Source organism: Hipposideros armiger, unplaced genomic scaffold (assembly GCF_001890085.2).
Source record: "Hipposideros armiger isolate ML-2016 unplaced genomic scaffold, ASM189008v1 scaffold_271, whole genome shotgun sequence".
NCBI lineage: Eukaryota > Metazoa > Chordata > Mammalia > Chiroptera > Hipposideridae > Hipposideros > Hipposideros armiger.
The window spans coordinates 491647-514796 of record NW_017731621.1 but is presented as its reverse complement, the minus strand read 5'-3'; the positions used below and the strand labels follow the sequence as shown (position 1 = coordinate 514796).

At 46.0% G+C, this 23150-nt stretch overlaps 1 protein-coding gene and 1 long non-coding RNA gene across 3 annotated transcripts in view; one reads left to right on the top strand and one right to left on the bottom strand.

The window, feature by feature from the left end:
• LOC109390488 (uncharacterized) overlaps positions 1 to 8280 on the bottom strand; it is a 12480-nt gene extending 4200 nt beyond the window's left edge. Inside the window, exon 1 of one of the 2 annotated variants that reach the window (XR_002125584.1) lies at positions 7398 to 8280. This is a non-coding gene — a long non-coding RNA (uncharacterized LOC109390488). The remainder of the gene's footprint in view (positions 1 to 7397) is intronic. The other variant, XR_002125585.1, reaches the window with a different exon arrangement.
• The window catches only part of CAMK1D (calcium/calmodulin dependent protein kinase ID), a 462879-nt gene continuing 446289 nt past the window's right edge, over positions 6561 to 23150 (top strand). Inside the window, exon 1 of the mRNA XM_019656989.1 lies at positions 6561 to 7041. Within this exon, the coding sequence (XP_019512534.1) occupies positions 6950 to 7041 (92 nt within the window). The 5' untranslated portion in view covers positions 6561 to 6949. The remainder of the gene's footprint in view (positions 7042 to 23150) is intronic.

Here is a 23150-nt window from a genome sequence, read left to right as displayed (position 1 = left end):
TCCTTAATTTTATAAATGCGCCTGTGCCTGCTGCCAAATGTGCTTTCTTGAGTTAAGAATAGACTCTTCATTCTAACATGAACTGACAAGATTGTGTTTCAACGTCAGTTTTGGAAGCAGCAAAATCTTGCTTGGTCTGGGAGAATGTCAGGAAAGTTCCCAGTCTCGGTTCAGGTCTAAGGTAGAAAGATAAAGGTTCACGTCCACTAGGTAAAGACCCGAGGGGGGTATGTTCACTTGAAGTTTAAAAACATAAAACTAAAACAAACAAACAAACAGAAAAACCTCAAAAAGATACATTTGTGAATTTAGCAGTCATTTGACTCTCCTATTTTGGTTTTGAACAACTGATCAGTTCTCCTCTTTTCCTTTCTTAAGAAGATGATTTTGACATTAAGGTGGACGTCTATCATGTTTGCCAGCTCCAGATCCACTCCTCCCCCTTCTACATAGTAGCAGCTTCTCAGTGTTCATGTGTGGCCTGTATTTGGGTAGCACTCTGACAGAGGATTATAGTGCAGTAGGTACAAACAGGGCTCTGCGGTCCGTCAGGCTGCCTGGCTTTATTCACTCATGCTGTGTGACAAGGGGTGTGTGACTTAACCTTTCCAAATCTTGGTCTCTTCCTCTATAAAATGGGAATAATAATATTACCTACTTCATAAAATTGATGTGAGGAGTAATAAATATGGTAAATCACTTAGAACAAGGCCTGATGCATAATATGAACTCAGTAAGTGTTAGCTATTATTATTATTATTATTATTATTATTATTATTTTTATTTTATTAGCTGAGCCATCCTGCCATCTGTTGGCAGCTCAGTGGCAACTCAGCTCAGGCCGGGCATCAAACCACTGTTGCTCAGAGCTCACACTCTTGCGTGAGCTTTTAACCAACTGAGCCACTTGGCCGGCCCCTTAAAATTCTTATATGACAATTTAACTTCCTTAGGAACCTTATAAGCATATCTTCCATCATTGACTGTGGCTATAGAAGTCTATAACAGGCTGACCTATTTTTTTGCCCTAATACATGTGACTTGTTTTTTTTTTTCCCCCTGAGAAAATCAAAGGACTATTTCTTTGGAGATAAGTTGTTTTACTAGGACGTGTCTTGAAAATGATCACCCATATATTTTCTGATACATGATGTGCTGCTTCAATCTGTAGATTTAAGTCTTCATTTCTGGGACATTTTCCTGAGTGACATCTTTAAATATTTTTTGTTCCATTGTTTCAGTCTCTTCAGAAGGGATACCATTTATGAATATATTAAACTTCCTTTGTGTTTCATATACTTTTCTAGCAAATCTTTGTTCATTTCCATTTTATTTTTCCATTACAGTTGTCCCTTGGTATTCACGAGGGATTGGTTCCAGGCCCGCCCATGGATACCACAATCGCCAGGAGCTCAAGTCTCCTATATGAAATGGTGTAGTATGTGCATATCAACCTACACAACCATCCAGTGTACTTTAAATTATCTCTAGATTACTTACAATGTCTAATACAGTGTAAATGCTATGTAAATAGTGGTTACACAGTACTGTTTAGGGAATAATGGCAAGAAAAAAACCTCTGTACATGTTCAGTATAGATGCACCATCACAGGCCTAACTAGGCAGTACATGTCAGCAACAACATAACATTTTTTTTCCATAGGTTGGTTGATTCTGAGAATGCAGAATCCGTGGAAATGAGGGCCAAGTATATTCTCTTTTTTTGGAGGGGAGGGAACAATGTGTTTTTCCAGGACCCATCAGCTCCAAGTCAAGTAGTTGTCTCAGTCTAGTTGTGGAGGGTGCACAGCAGCTGCCCATGTGGGGATCGAACCAGCAACCTTGGTGTAATGAGCACTGCACTCTAACCAAGTGAGCTAACTGGCCGCCTCGCAGGTATTCTTGATTTGTCCTCTGTGTCCTTTAAAAGGGTTTTCTGGTGCCATTTCTCTGTAGTCTTTATATCTGTGGTTGTTTTGTTTCCTGCTTCTTTCCTGAGCTCCCCCAGATCATGTTTTAAGACCTTCTGTGGTCTTGCCCTGTGTTTCCTGAGCAAATGCATCTTTGCAAGTTCTTGCTTTATACAAGTTTTTTTTAATGTAAATTATATATGTGAACATGAATTTTACCTATTCTGTAGCAATTTTTTTTTCTTGTGTTGATTCTCCACAGCCATTTGTTTTTCCTATTTTCTCATGCTTTTTTTTTGTTTTTTAATTGGAGGAATTCTGTAAAGGTTTTGTGCTGGTTCCACCTTGACTTTTCATCATGTGAACTAGATGAGTTCTTCCATGAAGAGCTATTAGAGTGTGGGCCTTAGACACTTTCCAGGCTAGCTGGAATGTCCCTTGGATCATCCTCAGGTTCCTTATGACATAGGTTTGTGACTGAAGGTTCTTTTGGTCTTTACTTCTTCGAATAGAGATCTGAAACAGCAATGTTGAATCCCTCTTCCAAACCTTGCCTCCGCCACAGCCTGCTTTTTACAAAGGTGGCAGATCCGTGTGATTCCTCACTTGGCTATGTTTCTCCTATTGTAATGTACACTGTCAATGACTGACGTTAATCAACAGTATGTGGGAACTATGCTCAGGTAACCACTAAGCACACAATTTAAGATGCCTGAAATTTTGCAACCTTTGCACGAAGAGGCTTCTAACATCAGTGTTTCAAACAATCCATTTGATGGGGAAGATGACGCTGAACTTTTAATAAAGAAATGTTTCTCCCTGTAATATTTCTTGCTGAATTTTAAACAAGTTTTTCATGTAGGATGTATCTATATGAGGTCACTTAAAATATTTTTGATTAATATATTTTTGGACCAAAGCATTCTTAAGTTTTCAAAGAGTGATGAATGATATTTTGGGCGAGTTTTTCATCAAATGAAAAAAAACACACTGATTTATAAGTTCTAAAAATCATCAAGTTTATATATCATTCTTCCTCCAACAACCTGTGTTTTAGAGGCTCAGGTAGGTAGAGTGTCCAGTATGCAAACTTGGCAACAAACCTGGGACTTGGGCCTAGTTTTTCAGATTTCTAGTTCTTTCTACTACCTCAGCTTGCCTTCCTAGCTTATCACTTTAGGTATTAAAGGCGGAATAGAGTAATTTAGAATTTTTCAAATTTAATCTATGCATTTGCTTTAGATAGTATTAATTTCCCCCACACCATCTGCCCAGTTCGGAACCTGGGCCACTCAAACCTGATCTTTGGCAGGAGGGCTGGTTGGTGAAGGGCTTGATGGGCATAAAATTAATAACTTTTTCAAGATGAGCTATTAAAAGCACCCCTTCTTTGGGGCCTTTAATGACAATTTTAAGGGCTTTAAGGAAATAGAAAGATTTAGGACCTAACCTTTAGTAATCCAGAATACCTGCCAGAGCTTTCTGGAGTGGAATTGTTGGGGGACAAACAGCTTTTGACTGACGGTAATAACTGACAGTGGAGTTGGAGTAGAATGAAGGAACTTGTTGGCAGCCATCATCTGTTCCTCTAGAAAAACATGACAGGCTGAAGGAAATGGTCAGTTACTTGAGAAGAGTCCAGGTGAGGGCCCTGAAGTAAACAGAATCAGGCACTTTACAGGCTAAGGTTTAACCTTTCTTAGGGAACACTGCGTTTTGTTTTGTATTGCAATTTCCAGGGTCAAGATCTCTTACTTTACGTGCTTTCTCATGAGGGAGAAATGACCATATAAAGTCAGACTGAATTTGTCTTTGGCCTTCTCACCTCCTTCTTTGGGCCATGGGACCCATTCTTCTCAGTTCCCCATTAAACATTTGAGTCTTTTCTCCAGGACTTAGTCCAGCTGAGGACAACTTGATAATGCTGAATGAACATCATTACTTGAGAAAAGAAAGAAAACTTCCTATAGCATTTCCACCAGTACAACAAATACCGAATAGCTGTCCTAATTCAATTTCATTTCATTTTTTTTTTTTAAGATTTTTATTGGGGAATTGGGGGAGGGGAACAGACAAGTTGTTATTCTTTTTGTTCTTCAGTTTAGTTGTGGAGGATGTCGCTTCACTGACCCATGTTGGTATTGTGATCATTGCGCTGTTCCTGGCTGAGGGAGTCGCTCGCGGCCATTGGACGGCCGCTCACGGTGGCTCACAACAGCTAACGAAAGCGCATGCCAGCTGCTGGCCAGCCCCACTGCAACCTACGGCCATTGCTGGTGACTCACCGCAGCCCAGCTTCAGGTCAAGCTGTTGTTCACCATCTTAGCTGTAGAGGGCGCAGCGCCACTGGCCCTCATGTGGGATTCGAACCAGGGCCCTGCTGCTCAGAGCTGGCTTTCCAAGCCAACTCTCAACCAACGTGCCACTTGGCCGGCCCTCAATTTCATTTCTTTATCCATTCAACACACATTCATCGATCAGTTACTAAGTGTAAGTCACCCTGCTGGTGCTGGAAGTACAACGGAAATACGAAAGTCAACATATCCCTTGTGCTGATGGACCTTACTGCTTGGTAGGTGAAGTCATGGCCACAGAGCCACGTGCAACTTCCCCTCTGCTTTCTCTTCACTTATACTGCTCCGGTAAACTGCCTCTCTGATAGGGAGGAAGAAGAGATAGAGCATCAGCACTTCTTTAGTTCTGGGGACAAAAGCTGAGGGACAAAATTGTCTTCATGAGCTCTGGAGGCTGATCCTTAGGCAAGGAACAAAGAGGAAATAGGGAGGGAAGAACTGAATAAGAAGGAGAAGGAGTGGGGAGAAGGGAAGGAGAAAAAAAATACAAGATGCTTATGGTAGGGCATGGGAGGATGCCAACTGGGATCTCAGTTATGCCTGGTTCCTACTTTTCATACCTAACCTTTGACCCAAATAAAAGATATAGTTCTCCAAATATATTTCGTGTTGAGGGGAATGTTGTATGCCTTGGATTTGGGTGATGTGTCCCAACTTTGAGAGGCTCCTTAGTAATCCATCTTGGAATTTGGGTTTGTCAATTCAGTCTGTGTTTTTAACAGCCAGGTAATCCCCTATTTGCTTTCCTCAGCCTGGAGAGCCTTAAGCCTAAAACCCTCTGAAAGACAAACCAGCATGGAGGTGTGTAGGGATGGGGCTGCCAGGTTATCTTCTGACCTCTTTGGGACAAGGGAAGGGGGTGGGGGACCAGTGCCTGGTCCCGACTGCTTCAGGGGGAGACCAGTCAGCCTGCATCCAGGTTGTGAGAACCAGGCAGAAGGTGCTGCGTGAAGTTTCCTTTTCAGGGAGTAGAATTCCCCCCACCCCCCTTTTACAGTGAAACTGGAACAGTCCGGGGAAAATGGGACAGGTGTCTCCAATCAAGAGTCAGGGCTGTTGACCCAACTCAGCCTAGGAGCCCTAAGAGAGTGATAGTCTTGATACAGGGAAAACTATAATTTTCCGTTATAAGAGATAGTCCCTTGTCACGGAGGTTGGGCCCGGGGATCCGCACGTGGGTCGCCCTCTGACAGACGAACATGGAGGAGGGTAGGCCAAGTGCACCTCCGAGAATGAGGCCAGAGCGAACTCTGGGTTCGTTTCCCCCGACTGTAGGAAAGGATGTATCAGGGTGCATGCCCTGCCACCTGGGTACCCTACTAAGCTGGGTGGGGCTTAGGAGGGTGTGGGGCAGACGTTCCCTTTCCACCAAGTCTCTGGATTTGTGAAGCCAAAGAGCGGGGGCGGAGGGGGGGGGCGGTGAGGAGAGAAACCAGGAGTGGCCAAGCAGGAGCGAAGGCCGGCCCAGATTCGCTGACCGCTCCAGCCTGGGGCCGGGGCAATCCCAGGGGCGCACAGATCCCGCGCCTGGCCAACCCCGAATCCACCCGCCGCCCAGCAGCCAAATAACCCTGGGAGTTTTGCTCCTAAAGGGAAAACGAGGCAGCGCCCGGTACGTCCTGCGCGTCCCTGGCCCCGAGGCTCCCAGGCTTTCTTGTCGCCATGAGGCCCCCTCCCCCCGGCCACAATAGGACGCCAGCGCCGATTTTGGTGCAATGCGAATTAGCTCCAGTCGCCGATTTGGGAGGGACTGACAGGTTCGGGGAGTGCCGGCCCTCGCGGCGGAGTCAACGCCCACCTCCGCGGGTATCCCGGTCCCCGCCTCCGATCGCCATAACAACTGGCCTCCGCCCTCCGGGCCCCAGCCGCGCCGTTTCACGCCGGTCAGGGCCGGGGTTGCACCGGAGGGCGCCCCGCATCCGGGCGGCTACGCGCCGCCGCCCCCGCCCCCGCCCCCGTCGCCGCCGCCGCCTCCTCCGAGCGCGACACAGAGGCGCCCCCTCCCGCCGCGGTGGAGGAAAGCCCCCTCGCGCCCCCGAGACTTGACTTTGCAGAATTAATAAAAGCACCTCAGTGGCTGGGCTCCTCCCGCGCGTGCCCCAGCGCGCCGCACCTGCCCGGGTCCCCACACCTGCCCTTTCTCGGGCTCCAGGGCGCAAGCAGCGGCCAGGCGCGTAGCTGGGCGGTCGACGCCGGTGCCCCTGAGCCGGGGGCGCAGGACATCCCCGAAGGCGGCAGCGCGCGGGAGGCGGGGAGGCGGGGAGGGCGGGGAGCCCGCGGGAGGAGGAGGAGGAGAAGGAGGAGGAGGGATCAGGCGGGCGGCGGGGAGGCGGAGAAGGGAGGCAAGAAAGTAGCAGAAAGTGAGGCTGGCAGCCCGCTGCAAAGGAGCCGGGCGAGCAACAGCGGCGGCAGGAAGTCTGTGCCCGAGAAGAGCAGAAATAAGAGCCAGGGAGGGACCGCGGCGGCGGCGAGAGTGAAAGAGGAAACTGCAGAAGAGGAAGCTCTGCCGCAGCACCAAGTCTCCTCCGGCTCCCGCGCCGAGCATCCCCGCGCCGCCCGCCCCGGCCCTCTCGGACCCTCCTGCGCCTCCGCCACCGGGCGCCCCCTCCTCAGTGCGCCCGCCCCTGCCCCACGCGCCCGGCCACGCCGCCTCGCCGCCTCGCCGCCTCGCTGCCCTCGTCTGCCATGGCCCGGGAGAACGGCGAGAGCAGCTCCTCCTGGAAAAAGCAAGCGGAGGACATCAAGAAAATTTTCGAGTTCAAGGAGACCCTTGGAACGTAAGTGGGGACTGGGGAGTGAGGGTGGAAGGGGCTGCGGCCACGGGTGCCTACGCGGCTCCGCTGCCAACAACGCCGCCTCGGCAGGAACCGGCTGGTCGCCGCGTCCTCATTGTGGGCTCTCTGCCCTGCGGAACCTCCCGCGCGCGCCCAAGCGTGTGGGTGTGCGCCCCTGGGCGCGGGTGGGCACCGCTCCTGGGCGGGCGAGCCCTGGGCTTTAGGAGGACGGCTCCCGCTGGCGAGAGACTTTCTGTTTCCCCTGACACCGCCGCCCTCTCGACTTCTTTCTCTCTACGCGTGACTGTGTGAGCTGAGATGGTGGATTTTCTGCTAACTGGCTGTGCGCGTTTACTCACCGTGTGTAGGGTTGCACCGTATGGACGAGAGATGTGGTCACGAGAAAAATCGAGCTCCGGTCATTCCCATTTCTGCCCTCCCATCATGTATTCTTACAGAATCAACATTACCAGGTGTTATGCACGTACCAGGTGTAAGGCAAGACTTCGGAGGGCCGCGCGATTGTGGAAGGGAAGAATTTCGCAGTGTGCAGGGTCACGTGTGGGCAGAGCCTCACCTGAGCGTCTGTCCATTTCACAGAACCTCAGCCGCACACGCAAGGGTGCAGGTCTCCCGGGGAGGGTCTGTGAGTGTCGCTGTGCTGGCGGTTTCTCTCCAGTGCTGTATTTAGTCCGATGCTGGTAGCTGCGTCTCAGGAAAGCAGAAATAATCAGAAGTCGATGGTATGGATGCTGCCAGCGTGTGCCACTCCGCTCAGCTGCTGTTCCCTTTCCGCCCCTGAGTTGTTTTTTGTTTGTTTTGTTTTGGGGCGCCTGAGAATAGGTGCGGAGGCTGATAGTGAAAGAGCATCGGGCACTGCTGAACGAATCTGAAGTTCAAGTTATTTTCTCCCCGCCTGTGATCAACGTCAGTTGTTGATCAGTATCTGTTGGTGTGCATTCACGCACGTGCTACATGTACTGGACGTTTTGCAGGGGTTCATGGAGGTGTTGATGAGGTTGAGACGAGGAAGAGGAGGTGTTTCTTAGGATAAATCAGTGTGCTTTTGTTTCCTTTCTCTTTTCCCCTTTACTTGTTTTTGTGGTTAGTTTGCTTTTCCAGAACCATATGTTCAAACCCAGTTTGTCTTCTGCCCCACACTCAGGGTCCACTGCAGTTCTTCGGGTCATTTAACCCCCATCCCTCCACCCCCATGTCTGCAGCACGTTTCCTTCCTAGAGCAATTTGTGAAGGTAGCCTTCTCAGCCATGTTTCTGATTCCGGGGAAAGCACACTTGCAAAGGTAGCGAATAAGGGCTTCCCAGCGTTGTGCTTTGATTCAGAGAGGGCACCTGTGGGTCTGCACTTTCCATCTCTGTTGCCATGAAAACAGAAAAGACTTGGCATTTTCAGAAAGAGGGGTTTGGTGCTGCCTCTCAGCATGGCCAATGAAGGGGTGAGTTTGGGTGAACACTTTCGAAAACTGCCATTGAGGTTTATTCAGGTCTCAGCTATAGCTCTGAAGATGCGCATCTTATGCAGGACCTAGGAGTGTGCCCTTGCGTGTGGTCCCTACACCGATGATGTGGCTTGCAGCCGAAGGAACTGGAGTGAGTCGAGTCCCATCTTGTGAGAATGTGTTCCTTTGCACGGCAGTGTGTCCCCACTTGGGCTCCTCTTCCTGCAGCCTCCAGGCAGACCGATGCAGTGTCCCCTTATTGTGCCCCGCTCCCGGGGAGAACCCCAACAGCCGCACCTCTGCAGTGGCAGGCTGCTGAGGCTCAGTGAGCTGTGGCTTCATTGAGGAGCTCCTGCTGTCGCAGGCGCTGCTTGGGGATGACTGCGGTGGTTTCCGCCTCTCAGAAAGATGGGATTTGCCTTCTGGAACCTGAGAGACTGTAGAGCTCTTTGCAGAACAACCTTGGACTCTGGCCACATTCTTGTGAACTTTGGTACAGGTCTCTGTTGGGGTCCCAAAGCTCTGCCTTCTGCCTTACAAAGAATTCTTTGAAAAGAAGCTTCCCACTGAGGTCCTGTCGTGCTGGTAAATGTTCTAGAAGAAGGAAACACTAACAATAAAATGATCAAAATGTTTTTACTCAATGACATAATGATGATAATGGTAGTTGTAGGTGACGTTATTAAATGAATACTAAGTAGCAGGCATCATTTTAAGTGCTTATATGTGTTTACTCATTTTACTCTCATAATAACCTCATGAGGTAGGTGTTTACTACTATCCCCAATTGGTAGATGGGAAAACTGAGGCAACAGAGAGTAAGTGACCTGCCAAACATGAGCTAGTTATTAAGTGGTGGAGCTGATATTGAATCTAGGCAGAACAACTCATGATTATCCGTAAGGGGTTGAGCCACTTTGTGGATTATGTAATGGCAAATATTTAATAACAATGTGACTTAACTTTAGTATTTGCAAAGCTTTTCTGAATGTTAATGTAAAGAAGACATAATTATGGAGTAACCTGTTATCCAAATCGGTGACATTTCAAAGCTTTTGGGTTATCAACATTGTTTTGTCTCCTTGGACTTTCCAGAAATGGTCTGAAAGTCAGGGTGCCTGTTCCACCCTGGGCCATGTCCAGCAACCTTGGCCTGAGTCTAAATAGAGGAGGTGTCTTCCGGTCTTATCAGTATGGATGTTGAGTGTGGGCTCTGATTACGGTTGGGATTCATTTCCAAGGTACTCTGCAGATCCGATCATTTTGTTTGTCACACCTTCACTAGATGCCTTTAACATCCTAAGGCAAGAAAGCCCAGCCAGGAGCCAGACCATCAGCTTGCAGTGCTAAAATGCTTTAAATAAAAGCATCTTAAAGGCTTGATGAACCCTTGGCCAAACTTTGTCATTTGATACTTGGCTGCCTGATCCCTGTACCCTTCTGTGCAGAGCAGAACACTTACTGTTGAAGCTAAAGGGTCTGGCCATTTAGTCTGTGTGATGAAAGGGACCTTGCTGGAGGGTGGGGCCAGGAGAGTGAAGACTGGCCCAGAAGGGTGGGAAAGAGGCTGAGGAAGCAAAGGGTAGCTACGGAAAGGACCCTCTTTGTGGTTTGGGCCTGAATTAGCTGACACACCTCTGAGTCATGTCTCGGGATCAACCTCTCCCCCTGTGGCCTGCAGTGTGACTCCTTTGACAGGGAAACCCGGAACCTAACCTTATTTTCCAGTAAGGTGGTGAGACTTAATTGCTATTTATTAATCAGTGACATGTTTTCAGATCCTTGGCACACTGTGAGAGCAGATAAATGTTGTGTAACAGCAAATTAGGAGCAGTAAACATTTCTGTCCACGTATTTGCGGAGGCTCTTCAGGCCGTCTCTGCTGTAGATATCTTTCAACAACTTCTGAAACATGAAAATGAAAATATGCCATTTGGAGACATATATGGATGGGCATACCGTCCAGGAATACCCCAGACTCATGGAAGTCCCTTCTGTAATTTCCACGCCAGGAAAGGCATCTGAATAGAGAAGGCCTTAATACTTGGCACGACACAGAAGGATTCTCCCAGTCGCCCTCATTTTCCCCGGAGTATAGGAACCAGCATGTCCTAGAAAACAGACCTTCCTCTCTGTGGGGTATGAATACATGCTTTTCTTACAGACTGAACACTGTACGTGGAAGTAATTGCTGTCTGTAAGGGGCTGGAGCAGGCCTAGTGGAGGATGTGAGCCTGGGTTCCAGGTCCGGTTCAGCCATGAATGGGGTGTGTGGCCTGCCGATTGATTGGTCATTTGTCCAGCCTCCTCATCTCTAAAGATGCCTGGAAGACGAGATGGTTTTCACATACCCTGACAATGATGAGATTTTATGGCTCGCCTTTCCATGTGTGGCCAGGTGTAGCCGATTCCTGTCTGGAGGGACACTTTTATGCCCAGCTCGTGGCAAAGGGAAACAGCTCAGGACAGGACGTCAGCTTAATGTCAACAGCGCAGCTGCTTCTCTTATTCATTAAATGAGGGCCTGTTGGGTGCTGCTTTAGGAAGGGTATAAATACAAGTTTCCGTGGGGCAAGCACTGTCTTTTCCCACAAGTATCATGCTTACCTTCCTTGTTCTGACATTGCTCATTCAGTACACCTGTTGAGGATACAGAAGATTGATGTATCTGAAGGCCCAGGTAGAAAATAGGCTTAGCTGTTCTTTTCTTGGGGGTGTATATGGAGGGGGGAAGGGGGACTGCAAAGCTACTTGAAGTGGTTTGTATATTTGACTGGCTGATTTAATAGTATTTATTCTGGGATTACTCAGAATTTTAGAGTCTGGGAGAAGCACTCGAAAGAATATTGTAAGCTGTAGGAAAGACTTGCCTTTGCTCTAAGAGAATTGGGAAACACTGGAGGGTTTTGAGTGGAGGAGAACCTTGATGTGAGTTAGGGGTTCCTGTCGTGGCTTTGGCTGCTGTGTTGAGGAACTGGCAGGCTCAAGGGCAGAAGTGGGGAGATGCGGGGAGAGATGGTGATGGGTTCCAGCTGGGGAGTCACTATAGAGGTGATAAGAAGTGGCTGGATCCTGGATCTATTTGGAATGAGAGCCGATGGGAATTCCTGGTGGATTGGATGTGGCCTCTGCAATTCTCCAAGGGTTTGGGGTTTGAAAGAATGGTACCATTGGTGGTTTGGGTCAGTTTTTCCAAGGATTTTCTGAGCACCTGTCTCGGGGAAGTTTTTTGGGATAGCTTCTGGGCTCCCCTCTTGAGGGACTTCTGTATTTTAAGGTGTATTTCCTTCCTTCCAAGGGCTTGTATCTGGAAAGGGCTTTGAAATACCCCTTCTTCTGTCACAGAAGGAGAGTTGTGATAGGCTGGACATTTGAGCAGCTGGAGAAATTTCTTCACTTTCCATGAAAATGCTGGGTTTTGCCTTTAGAATGTTCCATCTAGGTCAGTTTGGGAGTGGGCCTAGAACCTATAACTCTCCCACTTGCTTGGGGAACTTACAGCCCAAAAATTCTGTGAAAAATAATAAACATGAGAACACCTGCTACTCCTTTCTTTGAAAGCATGTTTTGTTTTGGAGAGGAAAAGCCAAAAGTTCTCAGTGACTGAAAGAAAGATAACAAAATCTAGTGTCCTTTGGGAAATTCTACATTTGGCTAGAGCTTGTCCCCAGAGGGGCTAATGAGGACTGTGTCTCACATAGAAATTTCTGGTTCAAAGTTAGCAACTGAATGGACAATAATCAGGCTTGGCAGGTGGACCTTTGTGTCTTCTCAGAGTATGATTTTAGGGGTTAAATTGTTGAGTTTTTCTTTGGCTAGGTCTCCATAAATCCCTTTAATCTTTCCTTTCCCCAGCTAAATCTCCTTAAATCCCCTCCAGTCTCTCTCCTCCTCTGTCCTCTGGGAGGGCTTAGATTTTGGTCCAGCAGGGGATTGTCACCTCATTGGTCAACTTGCACCCACAGTGGCACACCCCAGGACTCTGAGCCTTCAATCCTGACGAGATTCTACAGGGGTCATCAGGGAGCCCACGGCCCCTGGGGACACATTTCTTTAACTGAAGAATGAATTGCTGATGGGTGGCCAGCAGAAAGCCTGGTGCCCTAGTCAGCTGATCCACGTTTCTTTTCTGACTCAGGATGATCAATCCAGTGCATATGTGGCTAAAACAGGAGGATATGTGGACCCTGGGACAGATGCCGCCATGATCTTCTTTCTCAGTTCACGTTGATTATGTCCCCTTGACTCAGAAACAGGGATTCTGTGTGTTGGATAAACCAAACCTTGAGGAGAAGGCTTTAAGACAGCATATTGACGGAGGCTAGGTTGGGAAGGCATCAGGAGGCAATGAATAGAAATCACAGAAAGGTAGTTCCAGCATGACCATTCATTTCTGTATGTGGCTGGACAGGTTCCTTAATCTTTTTGAGTTAAGGTGGAGATGGAAGTTGCTGTCTTACGGGCTTCTTGTAAGGATTCAGTGACGTATATGAGGTGCCTGGGACATAATTGGGATTGAGTAAACTGTCATCACCTCTGGCTGCCTTCAAATGCTGTGATTGAGGCTGACTACCTATGGATAGTCAGGACCAGTACTTTGGGGGAAGAACACATCAGTATCTGTTGGAAATTGATTTTGGAAGCTCTTGTTGCAGGTATGCAGAATGATGCATATTTAACCTCTCCCACAACTGAGGTGAAAAACCATCCCAAGCCTGTTGGCCAGCCAGCGGGGGACAATTTCTGGGTGTTCCCCAGAGCACAGTGGTGAGCAGCTGAGAATGTAGGTTCTGAGTTTACTAGGATGTGGGTGCAAATCCTGGGTCCCCTGCTTCCTAGCTGTATGGTTTTGGGCAGATTATTTGGCCATTCTCAGTGTCGCGTCCTCATCTATAAAACAGGCTAAGACTGGTAGCTAACCTAAGGGTTGCAGGGAGAATTAAATGAGGGTGCATAGAAACTATTTAACACAGTGCGTGGCCCATGGATATGTCCTCAGTAAATGCTGGTTCTCTCTCATTAGTCCCTGCGGTGCTGGAACACTGCTCCTCCGAGGCCATTTGCACAGATTTGGGAGGTCCATTGAGCCATTCAACATTGGCTCCCCGCAGGAGGGTGTTTAGTTCATACAGTGCTAGCATTAACCAAGGGACTCAGCCTGAGACGTCCTCCAGGGCAGCTCGTGTGGTGGAGTGACCTAGTTTGCTTATATCCCAGGCTCATTCTTTCCTCTAGTTATCTCATCAGCTTTGTCTCCTGCACCCTGAGCTGGTGTGTGTGTGTGTGTGTGTGTGTGTGTGTACCTGTCCCTATCTACATCAGCCTGTGCAACACTTTTCTAACTGCACTTTCTGTCTTCTTGAATGGAACACAGGTCTTGGTGTAGCTGTGGCCCTTCTTCAGCTGCAACATGCTTTTTCTTACACAAGCAATTCACTGAGAATTGCTCCAGAGCTTCTGCTTTGTTTTTTTATTGAAAACAACGTTTTGGTTTGAGGACTTAGGCAACTTTTTTTTTTAACAATATCTTTACATTGTGGAGTTTTGTAGTTTACAATCAAAATGTACTGAATGTATTTTAATATTAGAGAATTTAAAAATGGCAGCACAATACCTGAAACTAATATAATAAAAAGAATAAAAAAATAAAAATGGCAGCATGTATATGCATATACCACATGAACACATGTAACTGTTTATTTGACAACATCCTTATAGGGGATGGTGGATGGAGTGTCAGAAAAGGTCTCAAAAGGTTAATTTCTGTGGCTGCCCGAGTGGCTCAGCTGGTTAAGAGCCCGCTTGGGAGTGCCAGCTCTGAGCAGCAGGGCTGCGGTTCGTCTCCCACATTGAGGGCCAGTGATGCTCGCCCTCTACAGCTAAGATGATGAACAACAGCTCGACCTGCCTGGAGCTGGGCTGCTGCGAGTTGCTGGTGACGGCGTAGGCTGCAGCCCCTGCTGCAGTGGGCTGCCATAAGCTACCGTGTGTGGCCGGCAGCCAGCGTTAGTGGCCAGCAGCCAGTGTGAGCTGCCAAGAGCTGCTGTGAGCGGCCGACCAATGACTGGCGACCGATTGCCTCACCCGGGAAGAGCACAATGATCATACCAACATGGGCCAGTGAAGTGACGTCCTCTACAACTAGACTGAAGAACAAAAACAGCAATTTGTCTACCTGTCTGTTACCCTTCCCCGATTCCCCAACACCGTTCCCTTCCCCCCAATTCCCCAATAAAATCTTAAAAAAAAGGTTAATTTCCCAGGTCCCAGGGTATAGATGTGATGCTCGGGAAGTTGCTGTCTGTGTTGGGAGCTATCCTTCATCTTGACCTGTCTGTCCATTTTAGCCCTTTTGTGGCCAAACCAGGTCTGGGGTCACAATTTATTGGGATCTCTATGACAGGGTGAGCAGGGGAAGAAGGGGCCCCCATACTGAAAAGAGGTGATGTTACACTGCTTGTTGAGAGGACCTCTCTCTGTCTTTCATGACCACAAAACACGTCACTGAAATGGATTTTACACCAACTGGATTTGGTGCTGTAAATGGAAGCCTAAAAGTATCACATTCAATCAAATCCTGGACAGTCCCTGATTTTCAAGTGACACTTTTTTCTGCCTCCTACACAACTCCGTCCCCTCCCACCAAGACCCACAGTGTTATGGAAACCAAACCAAACCAAAACCAAACCAAAAAGACTTTGTGGCTTTAGAAAATGTATGGGTGGATGGAAGAGAAGCTGAGTGGAGCAGGAGGTCTGGTGGAGGTGGCAGACGCCCTAGGCAGGGCCAGTGTCCCCTGACCCCAGGTGTCTTCCCTCTGTGGGCTGACACTTCTTCAACCTTGATAAAGATGACTGCTTGCAATATACCTTACAACATTAGAGGATATCAACGGCTTGAAATAGGTTGAAGGAACAGTCATTTATGATATGAGGGATTTTAAAGAAAAGCATGTTGTCTCCAGCATGTACCTGAAAAGAATTCGCATTTGAATGATAGACAGGAGGGAAAATAGGTAATTCTGGCCGTGGGACTTTGGAGGACCTGAGGAGGCTCAAATGGGCTGCAAACTGGAACTGGCAGGCCAAGTGAGGCAGGCTGGGGAGAGGACCCAGGCTGACTGAACTCAGGCATCACAGACTGGGTCCAGCCGGCCTGGGCCCTGGAAAGGGAGGACGTTATGGTGCTGTCCCTGTGATCACTCTCCCCTCCCCTCCCCTCCAGCACAGGCCAGGGCCGTTAACACTGCCATTCAGCCATGGCCGGATATCAAGGCCTGAGTAGGGTTCTGACTACCATGAAAAATTTCACTTCTCTAAGAAAATATGCCTCTGCCACCGCCACCACCACCACCACCACCACCACCACCACCACCACCACCATGCTTGAAATGAGATTTTGCAGCAGACCTTGTATTAACGTTGGGGACAGCCCATTTCTGACAATAATGTACAAGAATGATACTGCTTGGTAGGTAAAAATGGAGTTTGTGGTTCTAGTAATGATTAAAAAACAATGTTGGCTTTTAGTGGTGCTTTATCGGCTTCTTTGACAACTGGGATATAATAACAAGACCTCATTTGTGTGTGTGTGTGTGTATGTGTGTGTTTAAATTGTGGTAAAAAATATATAACATAAAATTTACCATGGTAACCATTTTGAAGTGTACAGTTCAGTGGTTATTAAGTACATTGTTGTATAACCATCACCTCCATCCATCTCCAGAACTTTCCATCTTCCCAAACTGAAACTCCATACCCACTAAACACTAACTCCCCATTCTCCACCCCCAACCACTGGCAACCACCATTCCACTTGCTGTCTCTTTGAATTTGACTTGTCTAGGAACCTTGCATATGTAGACTCCTACAGTATTTGTCTTTTTGTGTCTGGCTTCTTTGACCTTGCATAATGTCCTCAAGGTTTATCCGCTATGTAGCAGGTGTCATACTTCCCTTCCTTTTTAAGGCAGAATTCCCTTCCATTATGTGGGTGGACCACATTGTGTTTATCCATCATCTGTCCATGGATACCGGTTCGCTTCCACCTTTTGGCTCTTGTGACTACTGCTGCTGTGCACATGGGTGAACGCATATTTCATCAAGTCTCTGCTTTCAGTTCTTTTGGGTTATGTTCAGAAGTGGAATCTCTGGATCATATAGTAGATAATTCTAGGCTTATTTTATGAGGTGCCACCATACTGTTTTCCACAACTGTGTGGTGTTTTGCAATTTGCAAAATGTTTTTATGTACGTGCATGATTCCTTCCGAGTCTTAGAACAATCTTGTGAGTTGGTAGCATTGTCCTGTTTTACAGATAAGAAAAGGGAGGGTCAGGGAGGTTAAATGACTCAGGTGAAAGGTTGCTAAGTGGCTGATAGAGATGGAAGAGTCTTTGGGCTCCTAATTCGGAGCTCTTTCTGCCTTGTCATCCTGCTACATGCTGGTTAGTGGAGTCAGTGGAAATAGAGAATTCTGATGGATTTAAAAAAAAAAACCCATCTGTGAATGTGTTATGGTGCGGTAAGGAGACCAACTCCATAAATCCTCCTACCTGTAATAATTTCAAGCTACCTATGGTTTTACAACCTACTGCAAAATCCTTGAATGAGACTTTGAGTGGGTATAAGGTGACGCGTACACACCTGTGAGGAAGCAGTGTCAGGAGAGCTGAGTTCGGTCCACAGTCCCACTTAGGAACTGTGGAATCTTGGCCTTATCTTTTTTATGTCTTGATCACCTTGTTTGTTAAATGGGCATAATTACATCTGCTTACATTACAGACCTGTTTTAAGTCTTGAATGAGATAAGTAAATGTGTGTAGTAAGGTCTTATACAAATAGAAGGTATTGTGTTATGAAGATTATAGCTTTAAAAGTATTCCTTGCTCATAATTGTTAGCATCATGCACTCTTTGAAACCTGGCTATCATCTTTGGGGCAGGGTTCCCGTAGAAGCTGGGCTGTAGTCAACTTTGACTCTGAAAGCATAAACACAAAACCCATCATTTCGTAGTGTATTATTCTGGCTCTATTTAGGTGTATTGTTTTCATTCTCGGTGTTTAAGTGATTGGTACCTTAAGAAACTCTTTTACAAAATTGTAAAAGCAATGTGTCATCCTACTGGAGGATTTGAAAAGTATGGAATTGTATAAGGAAGACAGTAAGAATTGATTGGTTGGCTGGCTGNTTCTATCTCCACGAATGTAAAATCCTTATGTTATGTGTCATGTTCACTTAATAGCAGAATATTATGGATGAGCCAAACTCACCTGTTGATAATTTACGTAGGATCTTGCACATGAAATACGTACGTAGAAAATAAACGGAAGATGTAATTGTGCACCAGAAGACAGAGACCCCCAAAATAACTAAGGTTGTTTAGAAGGATTTTCAGCCACAAAAGTTTGAAAACCAGAATTATAATAGGCCAGACTACTCCATTTTCTGAACAGTTTAGTTAAATCCTACTACAAGTATTATGAGCACATACTATGCTCCAGGCACTTTATGAATAATATGTCATACAATCTTCACAACATCCCAGCAAGGTAAGGCTTTTGTTTTTTGTTTGTTTTAAACAGTTGGCACAGAGAAGGTCAGCCACTTGCCCATGGATGTGCAGCTAGGAATGGAAAGATCTGGGATTTGAAACCAGGTCTTATAAAGTCCAGCTGGTTTCCCCCGTCCCTCTGCATATGTATCCCATATGTTACCTAACCAAGATATTACTCTAATATGATTTGTTTAGGGGTCAAACCGGCTAATCCGGGTTTCAGGGTGTAGGTTTTGGTGTGAAGTATCTGGTATGACTAAATAATCAGATTAAGTAACTGTCAAGTCCCTCTTTGTTCTAGGATATGCAGGTTTAAATACAATTAGACTAGATCTCGCTTAATGTCTTTCTTCTCTTTTCTTTTCTTTTCTTTTCTTTTCTTTTCTTTTCTTTTCTTTTCTTTTCTTTTCTTTTCTTTCCCTTCCTTCGGTATTATAAAGAGCCTTTAGAACTAATTCTGGTGAGCAGTGGAGTGGGAACACAGGGAACAGTCAAGCAGGAAAATCGACACAGAATTTCAGAACATGCTCAGAATAAAGTCTTCCTTTTAGCAGTGAATTGAGTGGCTGGATTCAGTGAACTCAGGGAACTGTCAAATTGACTTCGGCTTAATGCCACCTGTTTGGGCTTTATTTGAGCAGGTGTTTATTTCACCAGACAAAGACATTTGATTTCATTAAATCTGCCCATTTCAAGTCTTCTTGAACTTCAGAATTACTTCAGAATTTTTTTTAACGTGTCACTATCCTTTTCCTACTTATTACAAGCCCAAAGAATGCTGAAATTCTGTTAGAGAAATAATTATTGAGGGAGTTGCACATTGGGAAACGGACATATTTAGGATCTCTTATGAATGGGTATAATACTGAAATAAACTTTTTATCTCCCCACCACAAATACATTTAAGAATTCTGTTCCCAGAGCTAACATCATACTTATTGGTGAAAGAATGAACACTTTCCCTTCAGAGCAGAAACAAGACAAGGATGTCTGCTCTTGTCACTTCTGTTCAACATAGTACTGGAGGTTCTAGCAAGGATGGCTAGGCAAGGAAAAGAAATAAAAGGCATACAGATAGTAAAGGAAAAAGTAAAACTGTCTCTATTTGCAGGTGACATGATTTTGTAGAGCAAAAATCCTAAGGAAGACATTAAAAAAATCTATCAGCACTAATCAGCAGTACCAAAAAATGCATACAAGTGGACATCTTGGTCAGCGTTGCTCAAGCAGTAGTTCACCATAATCAGAAGTATCTGGACGCTGATGGTATCCACTTTGAGCACCTCTTGTCATTGCACAAGTCAAACGTGACTTGTATTCATCTTTTATTATTGGTATATATTGAGTATTACAATTTTAATACAGTTTCCCTTTCTTAAAAGAATACATTTTTATTTGGCACCCTCTGTATATGAGTTTATCAANCACAGAAGGGACCCTTTCACGGTATCGGCTACACATCGAGCAGAGCTGGATAAAAGGAGGCGTTTGCTCATGTGCTTTCTTCTCTGATGTCACAGTTCCTGGGTCATGGTTCCACAGTGTCTTAGGGCTCTGGTTGCAGGGAATGCTGGGAGGAGGGGATAAGTGAGCAGAAATAGGTGAACGTTTGGCTTGGATAATGATAAGTGGGGGTGATGGGAACAGCGGGAAGAGGAGGTAGCTCTGATGTTTCATCCCCTGAAGCCCCTTTTCCCTCAGGCCCGATTCCAGCAGAGCTCGTGTTGTGACACTGTTTCAGCCTCCAATTAAGCAGACACATGATTTCAAATAGGAGATAAAGGTTTGAAATGTTGCAAGGTTTCAGTCACATTTGTAGCCTATTGTATGTAGTAACTCTTCAGTTTCACAACAGAAAGGGGCAAAAAAAAAATCCTTCCTTGTATGATGCAGATAACATAATGGCACTTCTGTTTGCATGTGATCGTTGCCCTTATCAAACGGATGGATTTTTATCACGGTGCCTCCAAATCAACACATTCTTAAAGAGCACTTACCCACTAATTTAAGGCTCATATATTCAGTGATGATATAAGGGCTAGGTGGTCATTTATCCAGCTCTTTTGGCTTAAAATGTATGGTTTCAGGTTCACATGAAAACAAAAGTATATACCTGTGTGAAGCAGGTAATGCATTTTATGAATTTCTCCATTTTGATTGAGTTGAAAGCCTTCCTCTTTCCTTTAGACTTAGAGAAATAGAAAGGAGACGGGAGTGAAAAGATCCGCTGTGTCTTCTAAGCAATTGTGCAGGAAGGTCAGTTTTGAACATAGGTTGAGCACTAACAATGGGCCAGGCACCTTGTAAAAAATTATAAGCAGAGTTAAAGCGACTCCCTTCCTGGTGTGCTCCCAGCTTGGTTTGGGCAAATGTGATGAAAATCTGACTCGTAAAGGGAAGGGAGGAAGAACTAGAGAAATGCAGCGTTCTATTGGGAGACTTATCATCTATCAAGTTCCCTTGGTGACAGGCCCGGCACACGTTTGTGTCACACAGACCTCAGGTGGCCTTGAGCAGATATGGGGACATTTGGATTTTCAAGCTTCAGAATGTTGACTCTGGAGAGGGGCCTTGTGAACTTCTTGTTCTTTGATCAGGTTGAGAAAACAGAGGCTTGGGGCAGCTGGGGACCTTCCCCAGGGCCACACAGCCCAAAGTGGCAGGTTTGGTGCAAACTTCTACAGCTTTGGGGTACAGAGCTCTTTCCTTATTACACTGGGGTGCGGGATGCTAAATTTCTTTAGAGGATAGAAATACACATAGGTTCTCCTTTGAAAACGAGTAAAAATGACTAAGTTCTTCTTCTTCTTGTCCTGTTCCTGGTTCTTTATCAAAATCTTAGGGTGGCCGAGGATTATAGCAGTCGGGACCCCTGTCTCAGGCTGTTGTGAGAAGTGAATGAACTAACGTTTGTAAAGTTCTTACTTAGCACAGCTTCTGCTTCTGAGTAAGTCCTCAGTTGACGACTTCTCACTGTTACCTTTACAAGCTACGCGACCTGAGTGAGCAGTGCTGGCTGTGGGTGGGCACTGTTTCCTGCGCTTTATTACCCGGTGGCCTTAGCCTCTGGGTGCCAGGGGCCTGGCACTTCTGCCTGAGGGGGCTGCTTTCATTTCAGGAGAACATGTATAAGAGGAGCCCCTATCTGCCATATTATTGTGGGATTTTTCTTTTTCTGTTGTGGCTTGATGATTTTTAGTTGTTGATGAATGGGTTTCTGTGGCTGACATTGCTGAGCATGAGACGTATGTGTCCTATTATATTTGCATATGACAGACATTCGATTCTGGCTTAGTTAAGTTTTGTGATGTATTCTGGGAAGTGTGGTTCAGCTAACTCCAGTCCTTGAACCTTGGGAGGTGTCCAGGCCATGACTGTGGAATGAGTAGAAGTTGAGGACCCTGGTTGAGTTGTCTTAGTAACTGCTGCGATGTGGACAAAGCCTGCTACCTCATTTTTTTTTTTTCTGGCTTGCCAACGTGGTGCTAACCCTTTTGAGACAGGAACCCTTTTGCACAGTTTTCATAGCTAGGAAACTGTACCATCTTGAGACTCATTCTCAAGCCTTCCTAAGTAGACAGAGCAAAGCTCTGAGAGTAGATGAGAAGCACAGTCTGAGTTTTCTATTTTTTNGTGTCCCAGGTTTATCGACTTTCAGGTAAAAGCTTTCCTTGCTGTCGGTACCTGGGCCAGAACTTGTGAGGGGAAAAAATGTACAGTTTCCCCTTTGCCAGCATTTATTTTCTGAATGTCCTGGAATTTCCAAGGAGGCTGCCAGGGCTGACTTCAGTGGGAGGGTGTGGAGGTGGTTTGAAAAGGAATAATGATGGCTACCAACACTTGAACTTCTACTCTGCACTAGACACTTGACCACTCGAAAGGGCATTTAATCCATCAACAACCCTGTGAATTAAGTACCGTTTGACAGTTGTGGAGAACTGACTGGCCCCAGGGCACATACGTCACTGGACAGTGGTTTGAACCTAGATCTGTCTGAGGAAGCTTCTGGAAGGCTGTGCCCAGCTCGTAACAGTGCGGTCTCAGGTGCAGCCAGCTTCTCCAGGATGTGTCCTGGGAATCTGCGCCTCTGACCTGGTTCTGGGGGCGCTGGCAGAGACACGTGCACTTGTGTGTTATGGCCGTTGTTATTCAGCCTCCAGAACCTCACCCCTGCCGGCCTTCTCCTCAGGTGCCTCAGAGGCCTTGCCCTTGAGCCCGGAGCTGGGGAGTTATGTTACACTCAGCCTGTGGCGGAGGATGCTGGAGCTTGGAGCCTATGCCCTGGCTCACCTCTGTGCTGAGAAAGGAATGGGCTTAATAATTATTTTACAGGTCAAGGATACATCTTGTTATTGAGTTGGTATTTCTCTCCTGGCAATAGGAAGAAAAACATTAAAAAAAAATCATCTAGAGAACCCTGAGATTTTTGAACCAAACTATTAGTGAAAACCAACAAAAAGCAAAAAAATAACCAGAGTGCTCACCTCAGGGATCTGGCAAACACAATGTCGTGTTCTCTGGAACTTAATAAAAATACACATCGTTTATAGCTTAGGTATCCATTAGTAAAAGGTCATGGGAAAATTCAGGCGGATATCTATAAATCCTGGCAATGTCTGGTTTATTTTCTCAAATGGCTAAAATGTGTACAAAAGAACGATTTCTGTCCCTGTCCCTCCTGTACGTGCTGGTGTTGAGCTGGTTACTTAGTGGCAGCTGAGCAGCTAGGGGACAGATGGTCTCTGACTCCCATCTCAGTCTTCTCTTCTCACTTAAGTTTTTATTTTTTATAATTCCTGTTGTTTTGCTCACACTCAAATAATTTTCTCGTTACAATTGTGTTTTTTCAAAAGTTTGTTAGATCAGATTTACTTTTTCTCAGGGCTTGGTAATTGAAAAAAATCATTATTGTGCAATAAAGGCCTCATCATATATTATGTATCTCATGTGCTTTCTTTATGTTTTCATTAATTGGAAAACACCAGGAGATAGCCAATAGGAATATTAAAAATTTTGAATACACGCTCTATTACGAAAGATATACCAGCATGATATACAACATTACTCATTGTTTCTCTTTAGGATACATTTTGAAAT